Genomic DNA, 26065 nt, shown 5'->3' on the forward strand with positions numbered 1-26065 from the left:
ATATCAGTCACTCACGTTTAGTGTGAGTGATTTTTCAGATCTTATCTCTCTGTGACAGTGGAGGGAAAAGTGCTGAGGAACAGGAGGTTGACTGGACAGAAAGAAAAGCTGAAACCATTCCATAATAAGGGGCACCCACAGAAGATTGAGCTGGCTAGAACCACAGGACATAATATGAGGGTCCTGCAAGCCTTCACGTGATGAGAAATGGGCACCAGAATCAGGAAAGTAGGGCACAGAAAAGGGGCACTGACAAATGTCAAGTGCTTTTCCTTTAGTCTCTGTCTGGTTTGAATATTTTTGTTCCCTGTACTTTAAATTCCTCATTTTCCTTAAATGTCACACAAATGCCATTTTTTTTCTGGTGTCATATCACAAAGTAAAATCCTCTCTGATGAGGGAGTGAGGCTTACATGTTCTTACCAGGTGACTGAGGGAATCTGAGAACAGAAATGTTTTCTTCCAAAAAAACAGCGTTTAAAAAAACTTAACAAACAACACAAACAAATGAGCGAAATAGAACCAGAGGTATGTAAACAAGGAGTAGACTAAAAATGACAAGCAGGGAGGGAGGAGGGAGAGAAGGGGGTAAGAAGGGGAAGGGTCTAGTCAAAGAACATGTATAAATGACCCATGGACATGGACAACTGGGTGGGGACTGACTATGGCAGAAGGGGTGGGGAGGATGTAAGGAAGCAATAGGGAAAAAAGTGGGACAACTGTAACAGAAAAACAAACAAACAAAGATTGTAGTGGGGGATAAAAATAAAGAAAAAAATAAACCAATGAACTGTTACATAGAAAAAATAAGTATTGAAATTGCTTTAAGTAATTCAGTTCCTTTAATGTGACTTTAAACACTATTTATTATTACTGCCTATTTATTGCTACTCATTATTTATGACTATTATTATTTATAATTACTCTGTCTTTCATCTGAGAAATTCAAGATATAACATGCCTTTCTAGTTTGGACACTTTTTCTGTTTACTATTCTGATTTTCCTGAATCAGTATGTATAATATATCTCAAGAAATTTATACTTTTAGAGAAAAAAATGCTTTTTCATTTACATTAAAAATACAGTGGGTTTTGGTGAAATAATTATTTTCCTTGATGGAAAAGAAAGTAGAGTTACATTAGTGTGGAATCAAAAATAAGACCTAAATAGTAACCATAGATTAGATAAAAATGGTAACAATTTCTTATTTGTGCCAAAAGAAATGGACTATAAATTATAGAAGGAAATTTCTTTTATTTATACCTAGGGCTGGGTGCACAGTAGTGGCTCAGTTGAGGTTTATTGGATGATTAACTTACAGCACAGTGAGAAACAAACCAGAGTCCCTAGCCCTGTGGAGTTTCAAAGTACGTCCTCCATATCACTATCAGAACAGTTCCCATCTTCACAGATACCCACACATGCACATGTACACACACCCTCATGACTCATCTCTGTGCAGATTCTCTGGTGTTTATCTAGTATCAATAGAATAATATCAACTCAATCCTGAAAAAGTCTTTCAGGGGAGTGCTTATATAAGGCTTTACAATAACTTTTGGTTTCTTATCAAAAGAGGCAATGGTATCCAGGAAATACACAAATCATGAAGAAAGTATTGCACAATTGAGTGTAGTTTGGGAGAGAAAAATGCTACTCAATTTTGGAAGCAGCATTATTTATTTTTTGAATGTGAACCAAGGTTTCCTGAATGAAAGAGATCAGGAGTTCTGTGGGTCCAATTTCACATTGGGAGTGTAGAAGATTGCCTCAAACTTTACCTGAGAAGTTCTGGAAAAAATCCTTTGTACCAAACACTTCCCCTTCACTGAAATTCCTACTATTGGAATTGCTGTGTCAATTCACATGTCAAAAATGTTCTTCCTCAGGCTACTGGAGGCACCCGGCCAAAGACACTACTGAAGTGTGGTATCTACTCCCATTAGGCACCTAGAAGTTAGCTGACATCAAAAAGGGTGGAGGGGCCTCATTTTGGCCAAATTCAACCAACCTTACTGTTTTGCCTTCTCATAGACTTGGCCAGTTAATGTGAACATAGAAGATAGGGACAGAACAGTTCTATCTTTCAATAGCCATACCTGCAGATGGTCTTTGATTTCTTGGAAACTTTATTGAGCTTATCTCTCCATAGTAATTATGACAGTAAAACAATAAAGATTGAGATTTAATTTTAACTCAAGTTGGTCAATCTAGGGCAGCAGGCGAAGATGATGAGCTAGAGAAATATTAATCCAGACTGGTTATTTAACTTCAGCCTCATTTTGAGGAGCACACCATCAAAGGCACCCACTCAGGACAATGAAACTCTTCAGTTATATTTTGGTTTATCGCCGGTTTCTCCTCATAGTTTTCACTGTATTGATTTTCCTGCCCCTACCTATTATCCTCCAAACAAAGGTAAGTGAACCTGGAGAACAGATGGGTGGATTTCCTGATTTATTTAATTGTCCTTCATTGTTGGTTCAGATTTTGGCATACTTGTAAGCATTTTACTGTTTGCTTTTAAGTGTAGTCAGTCTGTTAAGTCCAAAGTGATAAACTCAGTGCATTTTTAATTCTTTAGTAAAATGAGTTGAATCAGTGAATATTAGTGAGCACCTTCTCTGTGCCAGGCATGACGAATGTCACTTGCTGGTAAGAGACCCTGGAGCCAGACTCTCTGCTTTAAGTCCCAGATTGATCATATCCAAGCTGTATGACCTGAGCAGATTACTTAACCTCTCAGTGCTTCTGTTTCTTCATATATAAGATTGGGACAGTAACAGGCTTCTTGTGGGAATTAAATGACTCATCAAGCACTAAAGCAGTGGCTGGTATACAGTAAATGGGGCAGTGTGAGTCTATCCAAATGTGTTGACTCCACAGCTGGTGCAATTCCCACTATGATGCCTTTTCTCTAAGGAGAGAAAAGCAAGTATTAATCAAGGTTATACCATCCTGAGTTAAAAGAGAATCATGGTAATTATAATACCATGGATCTTCTGGTCTCCCTCAGAAGTTAGACACCAATCTGGGACTCTCTGAGGGAAATCCGTGTGAGCTAATGAAAAATTCTTTTTGACTCTGCCAAGGTCTCCTCTACTGGCAAACCTGGCAAAGGCACCAGCCTCTGCTGCCAGCAGCTGCAGATTGTCTGCTGCCAGGGGCAACCATCCAGCTGTCACCTCCCAGACTGGGCCTCTCCAGGAACTGAGGCCTAGAACTAGAAGGCCTCAGTGGAGGAAGGGAAGAACTACCCACCTGCTTTGGTCAAACATTGTTCTGAGCCCCCAGATTCTTACAGGATTTCTAGTGAAAACAGCAAGTAGTCAGATTGTTTTCAGTTGGGTTGGTATTGTTTCTCAAATTCTGTGTGACGAGCCTCCTCTCTCCTCCCTGCCCGTCCCACTCCAGCTACTTCTGATCACTCCTTTATGAGTCTCTGGCATCCAATAGAGGAAAAATTTGAGTCTCAGACATAGAGCTTTAATCTGAATGCCTGCCTCCAATCCTCTTTGAAGACTTGCTACTCCATCTAGCATGCATGATGGCCTCTTTCTGACTCCACTGGTTCTGAAGTCCCCTGCACCTAGCTGGATCCTACCATGAGCACATCCTGGTTCATATCCAGACCTCTGCTATAGTATAATATCTCTTTGTTAGTCTCAGCATAGGTCCTTACTTTAGAGCAGGAAAAATGAGAAATTAAACTAGTTAAAACAAACTTAGACCATGATTGCACATCTGTGCTGCTTCTTCGACATGTAAACCCAGGACACTTTGATTATCTTCCATAATTTTCAGAGAAAATGAAAGAGAAAGCAAGTAAATAAATAAAAAGCAATGATCTCAGTGCATGATTTATTCATTAACTGGAAGGTATATTCTTGCTAGGAAATGCAGTCATTGATTTTTTTTCAAGGATCTGTGATAAGAGTACATTAGGTCTGTGAGGAAAGTAGGGGCCTGGCATTTAGTGAACTGTGTTCCTCATTCCTTTTTCTCTAATCGACTCATTTGTTAAAACTCAAGTAATGTTAATGAGAGGATGTTTTTCCTAGTACAATAGCATGATTTCATGTTTTGGCTAATCTAAATGCAGTTAATCATTTAATCAATTGCCAATTAAATTCAAAGAATACTATTTTAGTGGTTGCTTACAGTGAAAACAGAACTTTCCCCAGAGATAATGGGCTTTTGGGGGGGGGTATAAAATTTAAGTAAAGGCTTACTTTCACATAGATACAAACCAATTTATTATAACTTTCAGGTTACCAAACTGATTCTAAACACACAGAAACAAAACAATTAAAGATCTGAGCAAAACAAAAAGTCAATTTTGATTTATAAAAACACAGTAAATCTACATGACCTAGAGCCAACAAACAATTAATTATTTACTTTTTTTTCATTTTCCAACTCGTTATTGAGTTGTTTGTATAGACTGACATTAACTATTATCTTCATTCCATCTCTAGTTAAAAGGTGGCATCAGTGATGAGAGACCCTCCGTGGTTTTTCAATGTAATATTCAAAGGGAAAAAAAGGGATTCACTCAGCTTTACCTAAATTATCTTATTTAACCTTATTATAAACAATAAGACTATCACCTGTTTTAATCATTTGTACTTTACATTTGAGGAAAATTATGCTCAAAGGCATGTGATTCAACAAAGGCCACAGCGATGTTGTGGAAACTGGATTTGAGCTTGGGTTCTGTCAGAACTCCTAATTTATGCTTCAACAGTGGTTTTCTTTTGGTCTTTTCTATATTTTGTATCTTTAAAGATTTTCCCTCTATATATTTTTAATCCTTTAATCTTTTTAAATAAGGATATGTTTTATTATATATTTTAGAGAGAGAGGAAGGGGAGGAGGGGGCAGAGCAAAAGAGAGAGAGATGAAAGAGAAACATTGCTTTGTTGCCTCCATATGTGCCATGACCAGGGATTGAACCCGCAACTTTTTGGCGCACAGGGTGATGCTCCAAACGACTGAGCCACCTGGCCGGGGCTACTCTGTGTTTTGAAATTTTACATAAAGTATGGCTTGATAATCATTTATCAACACTCAGGCATTTCTCTTCATGATAATGCTTTAAGCCACAGAAGAGTTAATATCATAGCCATTTCCTCAACTGACCTCATGCTACTCAATGTCTTTAAGACAGAAAATTGCAGTAAGTTTAATCACTGGGGGTGGGCCTTTTAACCAGAGGAGAGGTTCAGGCCGTACTAAAGAACATAGGCATTTATTTTAGCAAAAGGATTGCAATCCAGGAGAGGCAGATTCAGGTAGCAAATCAAACTGTGCTCTGAAGAGAACAAAAAGTAATTCTTTCATGCAAGTGAGGGATTGTTGACTAGATTAACAGTAATTGGTTAGTTCCAATATGCAAACAAGGAAGATGAAAATTACAAGGAGGTCAAGTCTCTGTGTGTCCATACAGCAGTTGTTCCAGGTTATTAATGACTTCAGCCTTGAACTGACTGTAGCAAAAGGTATAGCAACTTAATAGCAGTCCTGAAACTGAGACTCAAGGTGTTCATTGGCCCCACTTCCTTATTAGCCTCCTGACTCTTTTAAAGTGACTCTCTTAGCAATGTTTATTCCATTGTATTTCTCCACTAGCAGCCCATGAGAACTGAAGTAGTGGTTGGTCTTCTTATGTGGCATTTGATGAATGTCCCAGAGTCCCAGCTATACAAGCTGGTCATTTTCAGCTTGTCAGGATATGATGCCCCTTCCCTTTCATATCAAATGCTCACCATGAGTCATGGATTTAAGTTGGTATCTTACTATCTTTAAGCTGGAAGAGACCTTAGAACTGTGTGTTTTAGTTTTCATAGAAATGATATTTTATAGCAAAGGAGAGTATGCCTCACCCCAGAAGCCCATGGGCATAAGTCAAATAGGAACTCAAATTTTATCTTTATGATTTAGGTTTTATTATTAGTCAAATTTTACAGATTAGAAACAGAGACAGAAACAAGTAAATAGGTTGACAACATGTGGCTATATAGATATTTCTGTAACTGAACTCTAGGGGTTGGCCTCTTGGGGAGCTCAACCATCGCTTATGTATACTGGTCAATTACCTGTTGATTTGTTCTTTGCAGTTGGTTACACCTGTCAAGTTCATCCTGGTTACAGCTGATATACAAAATACTGCACTACATCTAACATTTAGCAAGAATAGCATTTAGTAAGAATGGCCCACACCATGAGACTCTTATCCTAGCTAGCACTTCCAATCAACATCTGTCTAACTCTAGAGTGAGTGATCTCAAACACATTTGAATTCTGTATCCTTACTACTTTCAGAGTGGTAATAATTATACTCCCAACACACTGGTGTAAATGTCACTTTACTAATGGAATTCTATTCCCTTATTGTTTAACACTGAATTGTTAGAAATGCTGTCTTTTTCATTGTTACATAGACATCAAGGTAGCCTTAGTCCTCCCCCAATTAGTAGTTACTGATCAGTAAAACAAGACTGTAATGTACTTGCTATTTACATAAATATTTGAATGATATTAATAATTGTACTGAATTTTTCTCATTTTGGGGATAATTTTTTAAAATATTCCTAGATAAAAAACTTGTTAAAACTGGTCTAGGCTACATTCATCCTTCCAATGATATTCTCTGTGCAACATTGTTCCTTTGTGACTATTTCTAACATCTTGTTCATTTTTACTCTTCTCAGTTCTCTACTACTTTTCCTTACTTTATTTTTTCAGTTCTTGGCTTTTCTTTGTGTTTCTGTAATGAAACAAAAAGATGGAAAAGAAGGGAAGTTTTGTGTGAGGAGTGGTAAAAGGAGAAAAGCTGAATAGTAATATTTTTTGTTTGTAGAGTACATTTCTTCCAGATGTGTCTGTATCTGTCTAGTCTACCCATTAATTAGAACCCCTTCTTGAGATAAGAAGATAGGGAAACAGCCACACAGTTATTGAGCAGCATTTCCTAGTTGACTCATTGTGAAACCAAGACCAGGTTTCAGTTTTCTCTCAGGGACATCTGGATTTCTCTAGAAAATATTTTACACCAAGAGAAACTTTAAAAAATAAGAGAATGAGAGAGTCAACACAGCAGGACGTTAGTGCTCCCCAAAAGATTCAAGGAAGAAGCCTAACCAAGCCTGAATCCTTAGCCCTAAGCCCAGACAAGTCACATAACAAAACTATTTGCCAGAAGGCATGGGTTAAGGAGGGAGGAATCCAGCTTTCACGCCCAAGTCTATTTCACATGTTACCTTTATAATATATTTATTTTGTACATTATGAGTTTCAAAATGATACACGATGAGAGACTTATGGTGCTGAATCTAAATAAACTAAAGAGATGGGATAAACGTAGTGCTTGTAAAGAATTGTAAACTTTGAAGGGATAAATGTCTGCTTAGAACTCTGATGAAGAACATGAAAATGAGGGGAAGAAGAATTAAATCAACTCCAAGTGAAAAAAGAGGGAGGGAGTATATTCCAAGGAAACAAAGAATTTTTAAAGGGTCCAATCAAATAATTAAATATTTTAATTAGAAACAATTGATATCTTTTTTTATTTTATTTTTTGATTTCTCAATTACAGTTGTCACATTTTCCCCCCATTGCTCCCCCCCACCCAGCCCACCCCTTCTCCCACAATCATATCCCTCCCCATTGTCCATGTCCATGAGTCATTTATACACGTTCCTTGACTAAACCCTTCCCTTACTTATCCCTCTTCTCTCCCTCCTGATATCATTTTAAATGTTGATTTTAAATATGGTAGGGATATAAGGGAGGGGGAAAATGCTATAAACTCTAAGAGTGAATATTTTAAACAAAAGAGCACATCAAAATGATGGAGGGCAAGAAAAAAGAGAAAATAGAACTCATGCTAATAGTAATGTGATAGATAAACAAAACCAAGAAAATCTACATTTGATATATTTTTATCTCGTGAATATTCTATGAGAAATTGCTAAGCCCAAAGTGTTGTGCTAAGTGAACTGTGGGACCTAAGCAAATGTTTAAATTAATGTTAATGCTTTCAAGTAGCTATACAATTGCTGAAAAGTCAATATATACTATGGAAAATGTTAGTCACACAATAAGGTTGTATACAAATACAAATCATTTGTGTTATAAATGTGTAATTAACAGATGGATAAACCTCTAAAATTTCTACTTGCTCATGACCTGCTGCTCCTATTTTCTTTATCTCAGAGAATCTTCTATCCACCACCCAATTTCTAGGCTTGAAAAATGCATGTCCTCTCCTATGCTCTAGGTATTTCTAAGCTCCTATCACTCAGGCTGTGTTAATTTACCTGTCATACTTGTACACCACCCCCACCCAATCTGCTTCCCCATCTTCATTGCAGCTGGCACTGTCTTCTTGAGGCTAACTTCACTTCTCTCTTTAACAGATGATTTGCACACTCTTCCTGCAAAGTCTCCAGGTGGAGTACTACTTTTAAAATACCACCTTGGTCCTATTAGACCCCTGGTTAAACTTCTTCAGAGGATCCTTTCTAAATACAGGAGGAAATACTTAAACCAAACATGTATACACGGATGGATTTTTAAGATTTTGCTATTTAATTGTCCTAACAGCCCTCTCCAAAGCCCCCAATTCACATTTTCCACGCTAGCAATATTTCCCTATTTGCAGTTCTAGGATACCCATGACTAGTGCCTCTATCCTTGCACATGCTGCATCCTCTAATGCCCTCTCCTTTTGAGAAGGGCAGCTCAGGCTGTTACAGAACTGAGTAGCATCCTCCATGTTCTCATTGTATCATGGATCCATGGGCCATCATTAGAGTATACATTCCATTTTACTTTTTTTGCTTCCCATCTAGACTGAAGATACCTAAAGAACATGGAATATATTATTTAATTTGTTTCTTCAGCACCAAACACAGTGCTTGTCACATGGTAGATAGTAGATAGTAGATAACTCTGCTGGGCAGGTGAACTGATGATCTTTCATGACAGAAAGATATGGAGGATAAAGCCAGATTTTGTAGGAAGGATAGCATGCAAGAAAGAGAAAGTAATAAAAGGAAGGAACTTCAAATACAGTGAACAGTTACTGAAAGAAAGACAAGAATGATGGTGTAACAGGGGGGTGTCTCCTCCACAGTCTTCTTTTCCTTCCATAATATATTTTTATATTTAGTTTGGTAACAGTAATTAATGTAAGTATTATCATCTCCACTCCATTTTACAGATGAGCAGAGACTCAAAGAGGTTAAGAAATTTGACCGATGTCACACAGTCTATAAAGGAAGCAGGAAGATTTAAACACAAGTCTGTCTGACTCCCGATGCCATCGATGACATTGCTTTTTTAGTGGTATTTACATCCGCCTTTCCAAAGCTTGAGCATGGGTTGCCTTACTCCATTGTTCCTGCGCTTGCAATTTCAAAAGCATGTATTGAGATGAGGCTCCCTCTGCCTAGAATGCGCAGCCACCACAACTCATAACTGACCAGTAGTGTAAGCAAGAAATAAACGTTGGTTGCTTAAACTGCTGAGATTCAGGGAGTTTTGCCACCATGTAGCCTCAACTGTCTTTTATCTGACATATTCTGAAAAAAATTAAAACAAACAAACAAACAAAAAATCCTCCTCAAATGATTCTGTTGTGCTACCCTTGGTTCATTTCCTCAGTAAAAAGAACAGGACCCATAAAAGAGTTTTAACTGTTATCTGTGTGGACCAGCTTCCCCAAATTTACCCAAGCTACTTGCTTAAAATCACAGCCTCTAGATGTGAAGTCCACGATGCTGCTCACTTAACAGACTCCTAACGTTTCTGAAGCAGTTAATCCATGGACTACATTTCGATCAGCGTAATCAAGTTGGAGAACGAAATGATCATTGTTGCTATTTCCGGTTCCACTGTGCACATGAGGAGTAAAGATAGTATGTGTTCATTGCTAATTAGTTGCAGAGATGAAATGAAAAGAAAGGTTAAAATTTTTCTTGTAATTGGCAACCACCAATTGCTTTTCCTTGATTTCCATCATGGCTAAAAGTTAACAAGAAATGCTAGTTAATTTTTCTTGACTTTGTAGTTTAGCTCCTCCTTACACTCCGTCATCCAAGATGAGGATATTTCGAGTCATTTAAAGCTTTGCAGTATACATGGTTTAGGTCTTGAGAAATCATTGCAGCATTAGTGGCAGGTAGGTGTATCACGAACCATGCAGAGCTCTTTACAGGCTCTGTCAAATAATATAGTGTTGTTCTTGTAGCACATGGATTAAGAATGCATGGTTTTTCTCCTTTCTTTCTTTGTATTCTCTTTAGAAAAACAATTGCAATGAGTGAGGCCTGTGATTGGTCCTACTTTTCTCAAGCTGTGCTGAAAGATCATATCCACATACATACTAATTCATCAGCCAAATTACTTCCTAATATCATTTACTATATCATTAAAAATGGGGACAAGAGTTAAAAAACTATATTTTAAAGCCAAATTTTTACTTCAGTTCCATCTGGAACTAAAATTTAAAGCAGAACCGAAGTGATTTTTAAGTCTTATCAGCCAAGGTAAGTTGACAATCAGATCTTGGTGGGAAAGGGCAACCATTACCCAAATTGCCTAGTCATAAGTTTCATTTGCCTTTTCCCCATGTGCAGCAAGTGCCCTGGCTGTGTGTAGTTGAGGTGGTTAAAATGAAATATGACTATGATACAATTAAATGGGGTCTGGGGAAGTGGGAGAATGTCAACTATGGGGAATTAGCCTATCCAGGTAAAAATTTTAGTTCCAATTCTAGTTTGTTGGCGAGAGAGATGTGAGCTCCAGGAAAAATGTAGAGACATTCTTCCACTGGGGAGAGGGTCAAGATATCTGGTGCCAGACAAGTAGGAGATAAAACAGAAAAGAGAACAAGACAAATAAAAGAGGTTCCTATGCTAAAGAACTTTATGTCTAGGGCAGTGATTGAGTGTTTTACATAGGGATCAAGATATATGAATAAAAACAACAGTAAAAACAACACAGAGGAGAAACATTCATTCATTCATTAAGTCGTCGGCAGCCGTCCGTCTCGAGAGACGATGGTGTAGCTTCTTAAGAGTCTATCTGCACCGCCAAGAATGGCTGTGCAGTCCGACTCGGGAGTGACACGGTATCTGTCTCCTCCCGTGTTGAATCGACATCTTGCGATGACGCTGGAGTGTCCTCTCCAGTGAAGCTGAAGCTACAGAGCCTGGGCAGGGTGATATGGAGGGTCTGCTGTTGCCCATGCAGCAGACCCCTCCTCTCTTCGCAGCTGAAGGGTCCAAGGGAAAGACGGAGTCAATACAGCTTGGCTTCAGGTGCGCCGCAGGAGTTGCCGGTGTTGACTACAACGTCAAACCGCCTTAGGGACTCCGGCTCCGGATTTTCTGTCGGGGTTTACTCCCTTAGCCTTTCCCCTGAAGAGGTATGCCGCAAGGCAGCGGAGGTTTTTTGGAGTCAGAGTTTTCCTTCTCTGGTGTGCCCTGACTGGAAGATCGAACCAGCGACACTTAGCTCGCAGGCCGACGCTCAATCCACTGAGCCAAACCAGCCAGGGTCTTCATTAAGTATTACTGAACATTTACTACACCCTAGGCACTGTTTTAAGTGCTGGCAATAGGGAAGTAAATAAAATGAGGTATACTCTTGGGAATTTATGCTTAGATTGAGTCCCAACTCTACCACATACGAGCAATGTGATCGTTGATCCCTAGTTCAACATGGAATTTTGGTGGAGACTAAATAAGTCTTGTGAAGCACCAAGAATTTTATCTGGCATGTAGTAGGCATCCATTCTTTTAACCATAAATCAGAAGAAAAGGTTGGTTTTACTTGGCAAATATCTTCACTTATTAAATAAGCTTTTCTATCTATAAAGGCTATGATCAGGAGTCTAGATGAAGTTTATACAATTACTATTCCCCCGACACCCAACTCCCTTCTCCACTCTAAATACAAAGCAAACAAATATTTCTGCAGATCAGAATGGGTCAGAAAAGCACATAAGTGGAGTAAAGGTGAGACACTGTGGTCTCAAATGCTCCCCCATCATTCTGGGGTCAGAATCAAGTTCAATGCCACAAACTAAGGGCTAGAGAGCAGTTTTGCATTTTCCTGGCAGGATAGGAACTCAGGCTGCCAGGATAAAGCAGATTCTGGATTGGAAGCTAGGGACTAGTTGGACGCAATTATAAAACTTCTAGAGAAGAATAATGAATGCAGAAAAAAGAAACACAGATGCATTGAAAAGACTACTGCCACCCAGGATAAATCTGAAAATTAAATCTCACATTACAATATGACAATTAAGAAAGACCAACAAGGAAATCAACACAGAGATGAAAACACAAAATGAAATGAAAATAAGCAGGTAAGAAAAGGGGAAAATCCACAAAAATAGTAACAAAGTATTTTTTCAAATCGAGATATATCAATTACATACCAACAAAATGGATAACAAAAAAGAAATGGATAAATTTCTAAAAACATACAACCAATCAAGATTAAATAATAAAGAAATAGAAAACCTTGAACAGGCCAATAAGGAGTAAGGAACTTGAATCAGTAATCACAAACCTCCAAACAACAACAAAAGCCCAGGACCAGAGAATTTCACTGGTGCATCCTACCAAATATTTTTTTATTGTTGACACTATTATAGATGTCCTCCATTTCCCCACAGACTTTGCCCTCTCTCTTTAAACTCTCCTGAAAACTTGAAGAGGAGGGAACACTTCCAAATTGATTTTATGAGGCTAACATTATGATCCTGATACCAAAACTACACAAAGAAAAACATTAAAATAAAAGAAAATTACAGGTCTGAATTCCTGATTAAATAAAACAAGGTCTGTCCAAAAAGCATCCAGCCATACACTATGACATTTATTGAAGAAAATACAAAATGCAAGAAACATTGTACATAGGGCAAAGATGCCTCTGTCGCCTTCAAAGTAGGCACCTTGGACCTCACACAGTTCTCACAATCACCATCAGCTGCCCCGTCATATTTTCCTGAATCTCATCGACAGTCTGAAATCTCTTTCTTTTCAAAGGTGATTTTAGATTTGGGAAAAGCCAGAAGTTGCAGGGCACCAAATCTGGGCTGTCTGTAGAGGGGCTGAGTCACCTGGGTGATTTGATGTTTTGCCAAAAAACTCTGCACAAGATGTGATGCACAAGTGGGTGCATTTTTTGATGAAGCTGCCAATCACCAGTTGCTCATAGCTGCAAACTTCTGAAACTTAATATGTTACCACAAAAGACCTAGAATGACCAAAGCAATCTGAGCAAAAAGAACAAAGATTGAGGCATTAAGTGTCCTGATTTCATAATGGAAATGCAAATTAAAGTCACAATGAATTATCACCTCACACCTATTAAGATGGCTTTTATTAAGTAAAATGATTGTCTTGGCTATAATATAGACAAATTAGAACCCTTGTATACTGTTGATGAAAATGTAAAATGATGCAATCACTATGGAAAACAGTATGAAGCTTCACTGAAAAATTAAAAATAGAACTACCATATGATCCAGCAATCTTACTTTTGTGTATATATCCAAAAACAATGAAATCAGTATCTTGAAGAAATATTTGTATTCCCATGTTTATTTCAGCATTATTAACAACATCCAAAATAACAATTTAAATGTATATCAGTGGATTAATGGATAAAGAAATGTGAGATATATATATACACACATATATGGTATATATGCATGTAACATATATAAATGTAATATATTTCAGCCTTTAAAAAAAGAAGGAAATCCTTTCATACACAACACCATAGATAAAACTGGAGGACATTATCCTAAGATAAATAATCCAGGCACAGAAAGACAAATACAGCATGACTCCACTTTTATGAGGTAACTAAAACAGTCAAACTCATAGAAGTAGAGAGTAGGATGAAGGTTTCCAGGGGTTGGGTGAAGAGAGAAATAGAGAATTCTTCAATAGGTATAAAGTTCAGTTATGTAAGATGACTCGGTTTTAGAGATCTACTACACACTATAGTGTCTAGAATTAACAATACTCTGTTGTGTACTTAAAATTTTTGTAAGAGAGTATATCTCATGTTAAGTGTTTTTACTTCAAACAAACCAAACCAAACAAAAAAGCATAAGGGGACATGAGGAAACTTTGGATGGGATGGATATGTTTATTACCTTGATTGTGGTGATAGTCACACAGATGTATATGTTTGTAACTCAGCAAATTGTATGAATTTAGTATGTGTATATATTTTTGTACATCAATTATACCTCAACCAGAGCTGGTTTAAAAAATATGAAAGAAGAACAGGTGAATATTAAAAAAAAGCACTAATGAGAAATTCTGGAAATGAAAAATGTAGTCTCTGAAATAAAAAAAAAATCTAACAAATGAAATAAACTACAAAGTTTAAACTGAGTACACTTGAAGACAATCAGTGAACTGAGAGAATATTAGAAATTAATCTAAAATCAGGCAAGAGAATAAAGAAATATATTTTAAGTGAAAAATAATTTAAAGGATTTATCCAAAGTTCCCAAAATACATATAAAAGGCATTCCTAAAAAAGAGAAAAATATAGGAGAGATTATTTAAAGTTATAATAATTGAATTCTTCAGAATTAAAAAAATATATAATATAAATGTATGTGAATATACATTTCTAAGTAAAAAACAATTTAATTAAATATTACCACATATTTAGATACATCTTAAATGAAACTTCAGACAATCAAAGAATAAGAAAAAAATTTCAAGCTACCAAACAGGAAAAAAAATCTCTACAAAGGAACGACATTTAGATTAATTTCTTATTCTCACATTAATGAAGTAATATACCAAAGATAAATAAGACCCTCATGTAGAAAGCCAGAAAATATTTTAAACAGAGTTTAATTAATACCTAAATGAATGAAAAAATTTATTGATTGAAATATTTTTAAAGTATAGTTTATTGATTATGCTATTATAGTTGTCACAATTTCTCCCCCTTTGCCCCCCTCTGCCCAGTAACTCCTTTCCCTCCAGCAATACACCCTCCCACCTTAGTTCATGTCCATATGTCATGCATGTAAGTTTTTTGACTTCTCCCTTTTGTATACTATTTTTAACATCCCCTGATCTATTTTGTTCCTATTAATTATGCTTCTTAATCCTGGCACCTTTCACCCCCTTCTCCCCCTTCTCCCTCCCAGCTGATAACCTCCAAATGATCTCCATACCTATGATTCTGTTCTTGTTCTAGTTCTTTGCTTAGTTTTTTTTATTTTTTTAATGCAGTTGTTGATAGTTTTGAGAGTAATCTAGGTTGTATGTCCTTGCTTTTCATCACTTTGAATGCTTCTTACCTGCAAAATTTCTTTTGAGAAATCAGCTGATAGTTTTATGGGAACTCCTTTGTAGATAACTCTCTGCTTTTCTCTTGCTGCTTTTTTTTTTATGCATAATCATGCTGTTACAGTTGTCCCAATTTCTTTTCCCATTCTTCCCCTTCACCATGTGACTCCCCTCCCTCCAGTTGTCCCCCCCCTTGGTCCACGCTCACTGGTTGTGCATTTAGTTCTTCTCAACATCTTCCTGTCTACTCCACTCCCTCTTACTATGCCTCTTTTTTAAAAAAAATTAATTAATTTGTTTGTTTGTTTATTTTTATTTATTTTTAAAGAGAGTGGAAAGGAGAAAGAGGGGGAGATAAACATCACTGTGTAGCTGCCTCTCACTCGCACCCTCATCTGGGAACCTGATGTGCAACCTAGTCATGTACCTGACTGGGAATCGAACCAGTTCGATTGGTACGCAGGCCGATGCTTAATCCACTGAGCCACAGCAGCCAGGGCTTGCTTCTTAATTCCTGTACCATTTCCCTCCCTTTCCCCCATTCCTCCTCCCTGCTGAACTCCCCCCATACTGTTCCCCATACCTATTATTCTTTTCCCATTCTCATTGCCTACTTAGTTTGCCTTTGTTTTGGTTCCCTAGCTTCTGTTGTTGGTTATTCTGGTACAGTTTTCATTTTTTTAAAAATATGTTTTGTTGATTATGCTGTTACAGCTGTCCCAATTTCTTTGTCCCCTGCTCCCCTCCACCCAGTGACCTCCCCCTTTTAGTCCATGTCCATTGGTTGTGCATATAGTTCTCCTCAACCTCTTCCTGTCTATTTCATTCCCTCCTACTATGCTTAATTCTTGCAGCATCCCTCCCTTTTCCCCTCTCCGCTGACCTCCCCCCAATATGTTCCCTATACCTATAATTCTTTTTCCACTCTTGTTGCCTACTTAGTTTGCCTTTGTTGCAATTCCCTAGCTTCTGATATTGGTTGTTGTGATACAGTTTTCATTTTAATGTTCATAGTTTTGATCCTCCTTCTTCTAAACCAGTCCCTTTAAGATCTCATATAACAGTGGTTTGGATCTAATGAACTCCTTCAGTTTTACTTTGTCCTGGAAGCAATTTCTCTGCCCTTCTATTCTGAATGACAGTTTTGCTGGATAGAGTAATCATGGCTGTAGGTTTTTGCTTTTCATTACTTTGAATATTTCTTGCCAGTCCCTTCTTGCCTGTAGAGTCTCCTTTGAAAAATCAGCTGACAGTCTAATTGGGACCCCTTTGTACATAATTCTCTTCTTCTCTCTTGCCACTTTTAAGATTCTCTCTTCATCATTAATTTTTGACATTTTGATTCTAATATGTCTTCATGTGGTTCTCCCTGGGTCCAGTTTTTGTTTTGTTTTTTTGGAACTTTCTATGCTTCCTGGACCCGTAAGTCTATTTCCTTCCCCAAGTTAGAGAAGTTCTACTTCATTATTTTTTCACATAATTTTTTAACTTCTAGTTCTTCTTCTTCACCTTCTGGCAACCCTATGATTTGGATGTTGGCCTGCTAATAGCTGTCCCATAGGTTTCTGAGCCTCTCCTCATTTTCCTCACTTTTCGTTTCCTTTTTCTGCATTGGTTGACTGCTTGTTCCTTCCCTATGTTCTGATTTGTTGATTTGATCCCTGGTTTTCTTTCCCTCACCACTAGTTTCATATGTGTTTTTGCTCATTCCTTCCCTGTCTTGTTTAAGATCTGCTGTTAGGTCTGTAAGCGTTTTTATAACCAAAACTCTGAACTGTGCCTCAGAAAGATTTCCTATCTGCTGCTTCATTAGATTAGATATTTGCTGTCTGGTCAGCTGCATCACCAGGATCTCTATCATGATCTGTGCCACTCTGACAGTTTTGTGTTTACCTTTGCTTCCTGGGCAGGGCTGTCACATCTCCTATGCTATAGGGGGCAGAGCCCCATGCACTTGTCACAAGCAGGCGTCCCTTCTCACCATTCTGTGGCGTTTTCTGTGGGAGTGGCAGTCCAAGATGGATTCCTGCTGTTCACTCTCTGCTGAGAGACTGGGAGCCTCCTGCTCTATCCCCACCCCCTCCAGACCTCACAGTCCAAGGCAATGGGGGTCTGCCTTCTCTGGCGTTGGAATGACAAGCTGGCAGGTCTGGTCTGCAGCCAGGGGTGCCCCCCAGGCGCTTCTCACCTCCCCTTATATACCGGTGTCTGTGCTTACCACCGTTCTGCCACCATCCTGCCACCGTTGCCACTGCTGCCGCCACCAGCACAGCTTGACCTCTCTGCCCCGGCTTCATCCTTCCTACCTGTCTGGACGAGCATCACTTCTTTATAACTTCATACCTTGGACTTCGCTTTATTTTCTGGAACTTCTTGTTATTTCTGGTTTTGTGGTAGTTGTATTCCTTCTTAGTTGTGGAGGGAGATGGAGCATGTCAGTCTAGGCCTCCATCTTGGCCAGAAGTCCTCTTGCTGCTTTTAAGATTCTGTCTTTATCTTTATCCTTTGGCATTTTAATTAGGATGTGTCATGGTGTGGTCCTCTTTGGGTCCAACTTGTTTGGGACTCTGAGCTTCCTGGACTTGTATGTCTATTTCATTCACCAAATTAAGAAAGTTTTCTTTCATTATTTTTTCAAATAAGATTTCAATTTCTTGCTCTTCCTTTGCTCCTTCTGGCACCCCTATAATTAAGATGTTGGTATATTTAAAGTTGTCTCAGAGGTTCCTAAGCCTCTCCTTGTTTTTTTTTTTTTTTAACATTCTTTCCTCTTCTTTCTGTTCTGGTGAATGTTAATTTTTTCCTTTTGTTTCAATAGCGGATTTGAATATTGGCTTCCTTCCCTTCACTGTTGGTTCACTGTAGATTTTTCTTTATTTCACTTTGTGTAATCTTCATTTCTTCCTTTATTCTTCTGCTGTAGTCAACTAGTTCTCTAAGCATCCTGATCACCAGTGTTTTGAACTCGACATCTGATAGGTCAGCTATCTTCATTTCATTTAGTTCTTTTTCCAGGGTTTCATCTGGACCATATTTCTTTGCGTCCTCAATTTGGCTGCCTCCTCTATTTATTTCTGCATATTAGGTAAAGCTGCTTTTACTCCCTGTCTTACTAGCATGGCCTATGTAGCAAAGGCAACTGTAATTTTTATGGGGTGAAGCCTTAGGTAATTTCCAGGGCAGGGCCATCTGTTTCTTCCCCTTGTGGCTCTGTTTGTGATGGAGAGCTTGGAGAGGGGACAATGTACTGCCTGGTTTCTGGCAATTTGTCCAGCACTCGCCCCATTTCCAGTCACTCCACCTACTTCCTGTGTGATTGGCATCCTTCCATTTGCTGTCCTGGGGTTTATGTACATTCTAAGACCATGTGGGCCCTTATAGCAGTGAAAATCCAGCAGTTTCTTCTGCCACCCAAACCCCCACTGGTTTTTACAGCCAGCGGTAATGGAGTTTAGTTTCCCAGTGGCTGTGTGGTCTGGCCTCGGTCTGGGATCGCTTGCTTTCAGGGTATCCCTCCTGATTTTTACCCACCACACATCAATATTGGACCGTCCATTCTGCCATCATCATTGCTTGTTTGAGCCACACCACTTCTTCACCTCATCTCTGCGACTCTGCCCCTCCTACCCATCTGGATGATTGTGGCTTCTTTATATAAATAAAGTGATAAATGTTGGACTTCCATATAGCTTGACTTTCTGAAAGTTCTGGTTGTTATTTGTTTTTGACATCTAGTTGTAATTCTTTCTATGCCTGCATGAGGAGGTGAAGCATATCTATCTATGCCTCCATCTTGACTGGAAGTCCCATAGATAGGAATATTTTAAGCCGTGTCTTACTCTATAAATGTTGTGTAATTTGAATAAAAATCTAAAGTTCAAACACAAGAGTAAAAAATCCAAAACTATTAAGACAACTTTGAGAAAAATGTAAGATGAGGGACTTGAAATACAGTTGGTAACATTTTTTTAAAAGCTATAGTAATGTTTTAAGAACTGAGTTTTACTTAAACCCTTCACCCTCCTCACTCAAAGATGAAAAGAAAGACTCATGGACATGGACAAGAGTATGGTGATGGCCAGAGGTAGGGACATTGGGGGAGGTAGAAGAGGAAGGGTAAAGGGGGATAAATGGTGATGGAAGGAGACTTGACTTCAGGTGGTAAACACATTACAATATATAGGTGATGTTTTGTAGAATTGCATACATGAAACCTATATAATTTTATTAACCAATTTCACCCCAATACATTTAATTAAAATATTAAAAAATAAAAATAACTGATTTTAAAAAATGGTAGTGTGGCAATGTGATTGAGGGACAAAAATAAAAGCCCAAATACATATGTGCCTGCATTTGTAGAAATCTGGCACAGGACATATGTAGTAATATGAATCAGTGGGCATAAAATGAAACATCCAATTTTAAAAAGTCAGGTCATTTTTGTTACCCACTTGAGGGGAAGGGGAGGAATCCTCTTTCTATACAAATAAGTTAAGGCCCTACCCTTAAACATTTTAAACATTAAAAAAATACTAGAATATATAATATTGGAAGAGTTTCTTATGCAAGATAGTAAAAACATGAAACATAACAGAAAGTAAACATTAAAGTTCAAATGCACCCTTCCACTGAGAAACTTCGCTGCTACAACTTCTATACTCCAGATTAGAAAATCTCTTTTTATCCATATGTAGCTAGATACAAAAGTGTTTATAGCTTTATAATAATAAAACATTGGAGGCAAGAGCCCCAAACAGCCATCAGGAGAAAAATGAACAAATGAATTATAATACACCCATAAAAATAATGGCTATATACATTCAAAATTAATTAATAATAGGTCTACTTGTAGCAACATGAATTTGAAATATATAAAATATTGAATTAACAACTTGAAAAATATATACAATAAGCTTTATTTAATTTAAAAACCATGTTGTTTATTAATGTATTAATGTCTACATGTAGTATCACAAAAACATAGTAAGTACAGATCACATTTTAGATTGTTGCTGACTTTGGGGATTGACAGAAGAGAAAGAAATGAAGGAGTGGTATATATAAATATTGAAGTGTATGTGGAATGTTCTATTTACTTCATGAAATTCAAGCAAATGTAGCAAAATGTCAACATTTAAAGAATATGATCAAGTGTACAAGCTTGTTCCTTACTTTTCCATGTTTTTAAATTTTATAATTTTAAAAACTCTTTGAAAAAATATACTGTTAGACGGTTCTAACATTTTGAAAAAATTTTAATGTAGGAACAGAAAATTTTTATCTATATTGGTTATCATCTCCCCGGGAGTATGAGAGATGCTTCTTACAATAGGAAAAGTTGAGATGGCCTGAAATGACCCAGGGAGACACAATGTACACATACAGAACAGAAAACTCCAGTTAAGTGACATCACACCTCATACTAGGTAATGAAATTTACAACATCTGTATTCTGCACAGCTGCTTCTGTCTGACTGGATGTGGTTTGTTTGCTGAACTCAATGTAACTTTTGAAAGTGTTAGGGGGTATATAGATTTTTGAACAGGAAATTGTATTTTTATTTTTCAGGAAGTTTCCTGGACTTTCCCCCTGCCCTTTGTTTCATGTATTCTGAGAAGGAATCGTGATTTAAAAAGTCTTTTTGTAAGAGCAGTGTTGGTCATAATTTTGAATCAGCTTTCTTTCTATATTTTCCTTTACAATAAACAAAAGTAGATATTTGTATTGCTGTCATTCAGTTCAAGAATTCATAATACTAAAAGGCTGTGCTATTTTTAGAATAGAACTTGATTTAAATTTTTACTTGTTATGGTTGCAGATTTAATGTAAATAAATCTATGAGATATAGCTGTGACTTTGACTGGTCTTGAGAAGAGTTGGAAGAAAAGGAAAACAGTTCACCCATAGTCTAACATATTGTACTTGACAATTAGCCTTTTTTAAAAAAATTGGTTTATCCTTGTCTACTTGTGGTAGCAGTAGTGGTGGTGGTGTGTAGTGGTGGTAATGGTGATGTGTTCCTGCTTTAGGAGTAGTGGGTCTCCTAAGAAGGTGGAGAAAGAGAAGAGAAAAAATTTGAAAAGATCAACAGCAAACAAAGATAGTATAGCTAGAGGTCATGGGACACACTAAGAATTTCAGTGAAAAAATAAAACATTTTTTCCCCTGTAACTCAAAGCTGTCTCTATGAATGAAATATCCAGGATAAAATTCCTGGGAGGCAGCTGTTAGGACCGATGCAGTTATGGTGCCTTAACCAGTGACTCATATGCAAATATATGAAATGTACATAAGTGGTTGGGGGAAGCTCCTTCAGATATAAATCTGAAGGATGTGCAGGTTTTCAAAATAGGTTATTAATCTAGGGATTCAGCTTCGGTGGAAGGACACTACCTAGAAGCAAGTTTCTGTCTGAAAGTTGAGTACAGAGTTAAAGATAAAATGGAAGATTTGAAAAAGGAAGTAGACCATGCTTCTAAAACTTTACACTATATAAGAATAACCTCAGGAAATTTCTGTTCCTGATCCAATAAGTTGGAGGAAGGGCCTGAGATTCTGCACTTCTCACAGCTTTCAGATCATGCTAATGCTGTTTGTCCATGGAGCGGCTACACAGAGAAATTCAATCAATCAATCCAAGTGTTGATTCTGGGATGGTGAAGTAAGATTTCCAAGGCAGAGCAGGTGGGAAGCATTTTTCTTAACAAAGATTTTATCCAAACACTGAGAAAAGCCAAGCAGGTAAGATAATGTGTGAATGGAGTGGTAGTATTGTACAGAACTGGCAAGTACATGTCAGCCTGTAAAGGGTAAGCTTTTCTCAGGTCTGGAGAATCATTGACATGGAAGAGGCCAGAAATACATATTTTATTTTAAATATGGTATTTAAATCCTGACTCAAGCGCACACACACTATTTTGAGTCAAATAAATTGTATTTTCTTGCTAGACTTGGCCATGAGCTTGCAACTGCTTCATCTAAAGAGTCACACTAGGTCAAATAGTTCAGGAGTCCAAAATATGGTCACAGGCAGTAGTAGCTGGCACTTAAGAGCATCTGGGGACTTACTGCTATGACTTCCTATTGAATATTATGGACCAGAGTTTAGTAAAGGATGCATGATGAGACAAGGTATCACAACATAAATGTCAAGAAAACATTTAAAGAAGATTCTTTAAAAATACACAGTTGTCTGGAAATTGAATTGTTTTCAGTCAATTACTAAAAATCACTGACTTGATTATTTTAAATCAGACCAAGCCTGTTAAAAAATATAAGTATTCCAGGAAATCTAGTAATTTAATACTGTAAGTTATGCTTTTTATTCTGTCCCCAAAGTTGCTCTATCTGAGCAGAATATGTCTGCCCAGATGAAACAGATCAATGTTGAAATAATATTTCATCCCTCATGGCAGGGGTTATGTGTGATGAACAGAATGAGCTAACACGATATATATTTTTCTTCCTTCCTCCTTCCCTTTCTTTCTTTCATCCTTCCTTCCTTTCTTTCTTTCTTTCTTTCTTTCTTTCTTTCTTTCTTTCTTTCTTTCTTTCTTTCTTTCTCTTTCTTTCTTTCTTTCTTTCTTTCTTTCTTTCTTTCTTTCTTTCTTTCTTTTCTTTCTTTCTTTCTTTCTTTCTTTCTTTCTTTCTTTCTTTCTTTCTTTCTTTTTCTTCCTTTCTTTATCTCTCTCTCTCTTTCTTTCTTTGTTTTTCTTTCTTTTCTTCCTCTCTCCTTCTTTCCTCCTTTTCTTTCTTTCTTTTTTCTTTCTTCTTTTCTTTCTTTCTTTTCCTTTCTTTATCTCTCTCTTTCTTTTTCTTTCTCTCTTTCTCTTTCTTCCTTTCTTTATCTCTCTCTCTCTTTCTTTCTTTCTTTGTTTTTCTTTCTTTCCTTCCTCTCTCCTTCTTTCCTCCTTTTCTTTCTTTCTTTCTTTCTTTCTTTCTTTCTTTCTTTCTTTCTTTCCTTCTTCTTTCTTTCTTCCTCCCTCCCTTCCTCCCTTCCTTCTTTCCTCCCTCCCTTCCTTCCTTCCTTTCTTCCTTTTCTTCCTTTTTCCTTTCCCTCCATCCCTTCCCTTTTTATTTTTATGTTTTAGCAGTCCCTTATGGATTGGTGCTCCACATAGTTCTCAGGTTGGCTAGCCTCTTAGTCTGGCTTTATGCAAAGGAATGACAAAAATCAAAGTGGATTCTTGGAAGATGATCTGGTTTTGAAACAGTCTTGCCCACAGTGGAAGAAGTGGGGTCAAGGCTGAGAGGCAGATCTGAGAGGTAAAAGGATATGAAGATAGAGGATCAAGAGAATAATTTGATGTACCTAAATAGCAAGATAGTAAAAGGGTCCATTTTTGTCTTTGAAATCTAGGTTCTTGATACTTTTCTATGATAGAAAACAAAGTCATCAGGAGGAAATATTGGGTTACTCGTGTGTGTTCTATTAAAAGAAAGTGCAGCCTGGTTTTTCTCCTCCACAGGCAGTTTAAATTAAGCTGGGATTCACAAGTTCTTTGCAGAACAAGTTAGGGAGATTCGGTCAAGGCTTAGCTTTGTTTTATTGTTTGTTCAAGATTATAGAGTCGGACTTTGTAAAAACTGTGAACATCAAAACACCTTTATTCTCTTTCCTTTGAAAAGATAACAAACAATAAGAACATGACACAATTCAAGCAAAATTGAACCAGAGACATGTAAACAAGGAGAAGACTAATGGTGACAAGGGAGTGGGGGAGAGATTGGGGTAAGAAGGGGAAGGGTCTAGTCAAGGACCTAGTATAAATGACCCATGGATGTAGACAACAGGGCGGAGATTAATTGTGGGAGAAGGGGTGGGTGGGGTGGGGGGAAGCAATGGGAGAAAACGCGGGACAACTGTAATAGAAAAACATTAAAATAAATAAATAAATAAAACAAAAACAAACTTAAAAATCATTGAACAACAACAAAAAAACAAACCATGACACAATTCTGGATTATTAAGGATTTCTTAGAGACCCACTGAAAGTGCAGGAATGCTGGGTGAGTAAATACCAAGCCCAGAGGAGACACCATGAGGTAGGTGAATAAGAGGCCAACAGAGCTAGAAATTGTATTGCTCTAGGAAAATCTTAAATAAAAGACCTGATTTAACTCAGACACTTTTTGTAAATGGTCAAATTCAGCTCTGAATTTGCAGACATTAAGCAGTATGAAAACAAAACAAGGCTATATATAATAGATGCTAATCTTTATCAATCAGTGTGTTCTAGATGATTTCATATGAAAATTACTTCTGTAAGCCAACTAACATAAATTTCAGCAATTTCTTTCTATTTAAAGATTTTTATGATGTTTTTTCCATTACCATTTAATCCCCCTTATACACCCCTCTGCAATCACTACACTGTTGTGCATGTCCATGAGTTCTTTTTCCTTTCTACTCAATCCCTCCAACCCATCACCTCTGACCCTCCCCACTAGCTGTCATCTGCTCTCTACCTATGAATCCATCTATTTTGTTTGTTAGTTCAGTTTGTTCATTAGATTTCACATATAAGTGAAATCATATGGTATTTGTCTTTCTATGACTGGCTTATTTCACTTAACATAATGTCCCACAAGTCTCTCAGTACTGTTGCAAAGGGTAAATTTTTCTTCTTTTTTATGGCTGAATATTATTCCATTGTGTAAATATTCAGTTGTTGTTTTATCCACTCACCTATGGACACTTGGGCTGCTTCCATATCTTGGAGATTATAAATAACACTGCAATGAATATAGAGGTACTTATGTTCTTTCAAATTAGTGTTTTGGATTTCTTCAGGTATATTCCAGGAAGTGGGATTGTTGGGTCAAAAGGCAGATCCATTCTTTATTTTTTAAAATTTCTTTTTTTACTGTTCTATTACAGTTGTCCCATTTCCCCTCTGTTGTTCTTCCTGTTTGTTTTGTTTATAAGTTTCCTGTATTAGGGGAGATCATATGGTATTTACCTTTTGCTGCCTGGCTTATTTCACTAAGCATAATACTCTTCAGTTTCATCTATGCTGTTGCAAAATGTCTTATTTTTTGAGGTATCTCCATACTGCTTTCCACAGTGGCTGCACCAGTGTGCATTACTACCAACAGTGCACTAGGGTTCCCCTTTCTCCACATCTTTGGCAGCACTTGTTGTTTGTTGATTTATTGAGGATAGCCATTCTGACAGGTGTGAGATACTATTTCATTGTGGTTTTAACTTGCATTTCTCTGATGATTAGTGACGTTGAGCATCTTTTCATGTGCCTATTGGCCTACTGTATGTCCTTTTTGAAGAAGTGTCTATTCAGGTCCTTTGTCCATTTTTAATTGGGTTGTTTGTTTTTTTTTTGGTGTTGAGTTTTATAAGTTCTTTATAAATTTTGGATATTAACTTCTTATTAGATGTATTGGTGAATATGTTCTCTCATTCTGTGGGTTGACTTTTTATTTTGTTGATGGTCTACTTTGCTATGCAAAATCTTTTTAGTTTGATGCAGTACCATTTTTTTTTCTTTCTTTTGTTTCCATTGCTTGGGGAGATATATCAGATAAAATATTGTTACAAACAATGTCCATGACTTTGGCACTTATATTTTCTTCTAGCATTTTTATAGTTTGGGGTTTAATATTTTTCTTTAATTCATTTTGAATTTATTCTTGTGTGTGGTCTAAGAAGGTGGTCAAGGTTCATTTTTATGAGTGTATTTGTCCAATATTGCCAAC

The 26065-nt window shown here is 37.3% G+C and overlaps 1 protein-coding gene across 1 annotated transcript in view; it reads left to right on the forward strand.

The window, feature by feature from the left end:
- The first annotated feature begins 2291 nt into the window (after positions 1-2291).
- SLC13A1 (solute carrier family 13 member 1) overlaps positions 2292-26065 on the forward strand; it is a 129177-nt gene continuing 105403 nt past the window's right edge. The window contains exon 1 of the mRNA XM_090287415.1: positions 2292-2419. Within this exon, the coding sequence (XP_090143541.1) occupies positions 2321-2419 (99 nt within the window). The 5' untranslated portion in view covers positions 2292-2320. The remainder of the gene's footprint in view (positions 2420-26065) is intronic.

The sequence above is a fragment of the Furipterus horrens genome, unplaced genomic scaffold, assembly GCF_987537825.1.
Source record: "Furipterus horrens unplaced genomic scaffold, mFurHor1.1.pri manual_scaffold_9, whole genome shotgun sequence".
NCBI classification, from domain to species: Eukaryota; Metazoa; Chordata; class Mammalia; order Chiroptera; family Furipteridae; genus Furipterus; species Furipterus horrens.